Consider the following 6230-nt stretch of genomic DNA (forward strand, 5'->3'; position numbering starts at 1 on the left):
GATTTATCAATTGGCAAAATACTTCTTTTCAACTTGTACTAGATTTTTTAGTACACATTAAGAGTGCAAACTTTTCCAATCTAAGCTGAGTAATACTTGACTCGACTTGACTCGAAAAATGTGCTTAAACCCTTAATTTTTAAAATGTTATATTTAAACTTTATAACTTACATTTTTATAAATTATCCCACTATTCAAAGTTAAAAAACAAAATTTTAGAAGCATAAATGCAAGATTTGAAACTATTAGAAGTTTATTGATATTTTACTCAAGCTGAGATGCTAACATACAAGCTTACCGAGCTACCAACATCAAATTTAAGCTCATTTGAAAAACCAAACTCGAGCTTGACTTAACTAAAATCAAACAAAGTCTTGGGCTTGCAAGCTCACCGAACCATCAAACATCAAGCTCAAGCTAGACTCGACTTGTTTGCACCTTTAATTCACATATCATGAAATGACTCGGAAGAGAAAATAACAACATAACTAGATTAAATTTTTGTTAATCATTGCCCATCAAGTAAGCAGAACAGGCTTCCAAGTCTCTCCAGAATCAGGCTATTTACAACAGCTATTGCAATATGATTATATCTAAAAAGCGTTAATGAACCCTAACATTGCATAGCATTAGAAACAGGAAAAAGAAAAATATAGAGAAATAAAAGCCCTTAATGAACTCAACGTTCACATTTACATTTCTGAGCTCTCAGGGAGCTGAATGAAAACTACAGAATTTTCAATTTTTTTTCTAAAATTTTTCTTTTCTTGAAGGATTTTCTCAGCAATAGGTTTTCAGCCAATTTTAGCCTTTTGATTTTTACTAGAAATTACCATATACAAGAGAGCTTGCCTGCCATGAACAAGATGAGGTGTAGAACATGAAAGGGCCTCGATTTTGAAATGAAGGAAATGATTTACCATCAATGTGCCCCGAATAAACCCTAAGAACAAGAGGAAAAAAGAATAATAAACACAAGGAAGCACAATCTATAAAATTAAACAAATAATTCAGCACACCAATAATTTCAGCCCAATATTTACGAAGCTTGACTCAAATAAATACGTAAATTCAACCTTAACGAGAGCAGAAACTGCCATTGGGAACTTAGATGATGCACAGTGGCTGAGTCAGGATGCAATTTCAAGGGGGGATCACTCTTTATAACTGTGTAACGTGATTTTCTTTTCTAATAAAATACTCAAAAAATTAAAAAAGTCAAAGGGCATGGCCCCTCAGTACCCCTCCCTCTGTCATTGATGATACATATTAGAGTTAGAACTTGAGCCAATTATGCTAACTCCTGGCTTTCCATTGTCAGCTTTCTTCTAGGCAATCGAAAAGCTCATATGATTAACTTGAACTAGAATTTAAAATTCAAATTTCAGAAAGAAATACTGAGGATTTACACATTCTTTAATATTGCAATACTAAGGCATTCCAGCATAAGTTTTCTTTTTTCCTTTTTCTATAACAGGGTGAGAGGACTAGGAACAGATTTCTACTGTGTTTGGTAGTAAAACATAAAATGAAATATCCCGCCAAGTATAAAAGACAAACCCACCTGCCTTCTCCTTCGGCTTTGCATGATGTACCATGAACGGGCCATCACATAGCACGGCAGAAAAAAGCCAGCAAACTGAAGAAGTGAAACCTGAAACTGATGTTGGAATTCCAATTTAGAGTTCAAGATCCACAATATACAACTGAAGACATGTTGAGAGATTATAAGTTATGGATATGATTAGCTTACATTGAAGAACGATGACGATTCTTGTACCATCCCAGAATCCCTAGTAGCCATTAGAACTTGGCGCATAAGCCAAACCATCAGCAGCTGCATACATTAACCACAGATAAGCTTTGCAAGATCATTAGTGCAGTAATATGAAATGAAGAAAAAATGAAATTAGTTTGCTTACAATTAAAACAACAGATCGGAGACAGGCAATGCTACTTATACTAGAAACAGCATAATCCTCATACTCTGATTGCAGAAATTGATGCTCAGCTGCCGCTAGAGCTAGAAGGTGAGAATCATGGAGATCAATGTGGGGACCCCAAGCTTGCCTGATTACCAAAAGGAAAGATTATTATGAGACTTGGGGATATATTTAAATATTCAGATACAAAAATGAGCCCAAGAATGAAATTTAGAAGATGGTAAAAGATGGAAATACAATAGCAACACGCCAAGTTGAAATATAGACAATAAAGCCTTACCTGATATCAATTGCCATAACATCAGGATTGGTTCTGGCCGGCGGGAGAGAATAATTTGGTGAAAAAACCTGCAATTTCTCATCGAAGCGCATATTAGATATATTGAAAATTAATCAGGCAAATAAATCATCAATGCTTACACGCGCTTACAAAAACTTTACCTGACTGCAGATTTCGCAAGTGATGTCACCCTTTTTATTACACCATCTCTGAATGCATTTCCTATGAGCAAACTACATGCAAGAACCAAAAAACTCAGCAAAATATTGTTATCAGAAATGGACAATCGTATTCCAAGTACTCAAGAAATCAAGAAAGAGATTATGATTACAAGGCAATGTATTGCTCCTGATAATCTACCCAAAATAATAATGTTTGCTACGGTAATAAGGCTGTTAACATTACCAGACTGATGTTTTGATTACATGTAACAATGTTTTAGTTCTGTATACAATATTATAGTCACGGATATACATAACTATTTTATATTATCTCACTAAAACATCATCAAATGAAACCAAAACATCACTACTTAAAAACAAAATGAATTAACAACTAAGGATGTGTAAAGGCGAGAAAACTAGCAGACTAAATAAATGGTAAATATTGAGAACTAACAAAAGCTCTGTTTATTCAATTCAATTTTTTCCTGCAACTGCTAGAAAAATTTATTGGGAGAAGGGGCAAAAGGACACCTTCTATCTTCAACTATTTGAATGACCTCGGACTAGTACTCATAAAAAATGTAAGTACATGAACTATGTGAAAAGCTATTCATTCTCAGCTGTTTGGTTGAAATCACAAAACAGGTCCATATGAAGAAACCAAATATGAACACAACATTAATTTTCAAAGGCAGCCATGCAATTTATTTTTGTATTTAAAAAGTCAATAGTTTCCTAAGTTTTCTTGACAACCAAACAGGAGACTTGGGAAAACAAATAAATGAAAAAAAAAAAAAAAACTTTGACCAAGCAAATCCAAATTTCAATAAGAACAAAATTGAAGTTAAATCCTAAGCCCAGAAAGCGAAAGATCAACATAAAAAGAACATTCAAAAACTCACAAATGCCCACATACAAAATTCCAAAAAAAAAAAAAACCATAAATAAACAAATTGACAAAATTAGAGTCCATTCTGAAAAAAGACCTCAAAACTGCAACAACAAATCAAAGAAGAGCGAGCCCAAAAATTAAAAAAGAAAATCTGAAACCCAGAATAGGCTCACAAAATACTGACATACCCAGAAAAAGAATAAAAAGGAAGCCTCAAAAAAGGAAGAAAATCAAGACCTTGAGGGTGCCATTACAAGCACAAGGAGCTTCCATGGCTTGAACTTGATCTTCCTCTTGACAAATCCTACACTCCACAATCATGTCACCAACTTTCTTCTTGTTGTTGTTATTATTATTAATATTCAGACCTCCAGAAACTGAAGCTGAAGATCCTTCATCTCCATTTTTGAAATTATTATTCTCACTCACACAAACAAGAACCCCATTTCTTTCATTTCTTTCTTGCTCCTTTGCCACAACCACAACAGTATCATCACTTTGTTGACTGTGTTGTTGTTGTTGTGGTTGTAATGTTTGTGCGGCTTCAAAGTAAGCTGAAGCTATGATCCTATCCACACAAACCATGAAGTCATCAACCATTTCTTTGTTCTTCTTCCTTCTCCTTCACTCAAAAACTGTATAAAATTATAATGTAGAAATGAAGAAACATAAAATCTAGATGCTGTTATTTGTAAAATAGTGATGTAGAAGTGGAGGAGAAAGAGAAAGTGGGTGCATAAAAAAGGAGGGACACAGTGGCAAATACCAAGTAGTGGTGATGGTGGTGGCGGAATTTACGAAACCAACCTGCTTTCTTTTGGCTTGCATGGACTTCAATGTCCCTTGTCTCTGCTCTCATTTACAGTTTGGAACATCAAAATATCGGTAAAGTTTCTGCCTCTTTTTGTAAGTTGGGCACACACCTAGGGCTGGACTCGAGCGGAACCAGCTCGAGCTTGAGCTTGAGCCCGAAATGAGCCAGACTTGGCCGAGCTCGAGTTGGCTCAACAGATTTTTTTATTAAAATTTTTTATACAAAACGATATCGTTTTGATCAATATATATTAAAAATGATGTCATTTTGATAACGAAAAATGAATCGAACCGAACTCGAGCCTAAAATGAGCTGCCCTTAGCCGAGCTCGAACTCAAGTGAGCCGAGCTCGGCTTGGCTCATCTTGAATCCAGCCCTACACACACCAAATTGAATTGAATCTAAATATAAATTATTTAAAGTTTAACTCGAATTTTATTTGGGCAAATAGAGTGAGAGCTCTAATTTGAGTTTAAATTTGTTGAAACTAATTAAAGGTATTACCGAAGGTTATTTGCAAGATAAACAAAATTAATGATTAAGAAACAATATCATTAAAAAGAAATTCAAATCATATTTGTGTCAAGTTAACAAATTGAAGCCCTTACTTAGAATTTGGATTGAATCAAGCCAAATACTAAGTTGAGTCAAACTAACTCAATTTGAATTCAATCCTATTTGTAAGATTTGTTACTCAATTTAAACGGATAAAAAAAACATTTAATCCGAAGATGACATGTTTTATGAATGAGTTGACATGATATGTCTCATTTACCCCGTTGTAAAAACAAGTTGAGTTGTGTTTTGACACTACCCATTTCATCTATTTTGATATAAAATAATATATTTTTTATATTTTTTATTTATATATGATTTGAATTGATCTGATATAATTTGTTTTGGCACAAAATGATACTACACTTATATATGAGTAATGTTTGGATTATGAAGAGCCAATTACTTGTTTCCCAAAGAGGTTAACCAAAAATTGGTCATTTGTTACTTATGTCATACTTTAATGAATGTTTCATTGAGGGGATTAAAGATTATTCTGATAATTTATTTATTGTTATTTATATTATTTTATTTAGTTTATAAATAATAAAATATTATAGTAATTTTTTATTACCAATTGTAATATGAGAGATAATATAAAAGGTACTCTAATGATCACTTCCATCTTAGTTATTAAAAGATTATCAAGATAATTTTGATTTTATTGTAATTATGTTTTTATTTATTAATTTTTTTAGAATAAAAATAATTATTTTTAATTAATATAATAAATAGTATAAAAATATTTTAGATTAATTATATCTAAAAGTATTTATGTAAAACAATATACTAGTATCTTTTTATTATTTCTAACCAAATATAATAATTATTTGTATTTATCTATTTTTATAAAATATAATAATAATTTATACTTAATAACCCTCAAAATAATTTTTAAATTTTAATAATAAAATATTTTCTATACTAAACACATTGTAGGGAAACAATTATATTATAACATCCCACCATTTTATTAAAGTTTATTTTATGGTATAATTACATGTCGGGGCATCTAATATGTTATTTTACTAGTATTAGGTTTGACCAATCAATTATGTCATGTGAGTATGTCGTATGAGGTGACATAATACCTAAAATTAATGCATGAAATATCATATAATATTTCAAGAATACATGCTCAACCAATTGAATATGACTTGTGCAATCCGTGTGTTTATTCGTAGGACATCACGAGAGTGTTTCGTTTGACTAATATTTTATTATTAAAATAAAAAATTATCTTAAAGATAAATTATTTAAAAAATTATAAGGTATAAATGATTACTATATTTGATAAAATTTAATAGGTATAAATAATTATTGTATTTAATTAAAAGTAATAAAAATGTACTAATAAAATATTTTACTTAAATATTTTTGAATATAATTATTTTAAATATTTTATATATTATTTGTTATATTAATTAAAAATAAAATTATTTTTATCTCAAAAATTAATAAATAATAATATAATTATAATAAAATTAAAATTATCTTGGTAATCTTTTATTACCTAAGGGGAAGATGGTAATCAGATTATTACTTATATTATTTGTCACGTTAGTATTAGTAATAAAAAATT

The 6230-nt window shown here is 30.7% G+C and overlaps 1 protein-coding gene across 3 annotated transcripts; it reads right to left on the reverse strand.

Moving 5' to 3' along the window:
- Positions 1–489: 489 nt before the first annotated feature.
- On the reverse strand, positions 490–4129 carry LOC123195944. Of its 3 annotated transcripts, XM_044609814.1 has the most exons (8): positions 4087–4129; positions 3517–3914; positions 2385–2456; positions 2224–2291; positions 1923–2070; positions 1754–1837; positions 1565–1660; positions 490–943 (listed from the first exon to the last, which is right to left on the reverse strand). In XM_044609814.1, exons 2-8 carry the CDS (start codon positions 3877–3879, stop codon positions 923–925), a joined length of 852 nt encoding a protein of 283 aa, XP_044465749.1. In that variant the 5' UTR covers positions 3880–3914; positions 4087–4129; the 3' UTR covers positions 490–922. The 3 variants fall into 3 exon arrangements, with proteins under 3 accessions (XP_044465749.1, XP_044465750.1, XP_044465748.1); XM_044609815.1 differs by lacking the exon at positions 4087–4129 and having other exon boundaries at positions 1565–1654; positions 3517–4032; XM_044609813.1 differs by lacking the exon at positions 4087–4129 and having other exon boundaries at positions 3517–4030.
- Between the last annotated feature and the right edge of the window lie 2101 nt (positions 4130–6230).

Source organism: Mangifera indica, chromosome 14, assembly GCF_011075055.1.
Source record: "Mangifera indica cultivar Alphonso chromosome 14, CATAS_Mindica_2.1, whole genome shotgun sequence".
NCBI lineage: Eukaryota > Viridiplantae > Streptophyta > Magnoliopsida > Sapindales > Anacardiaceae > Mangifera > Mangifera indica.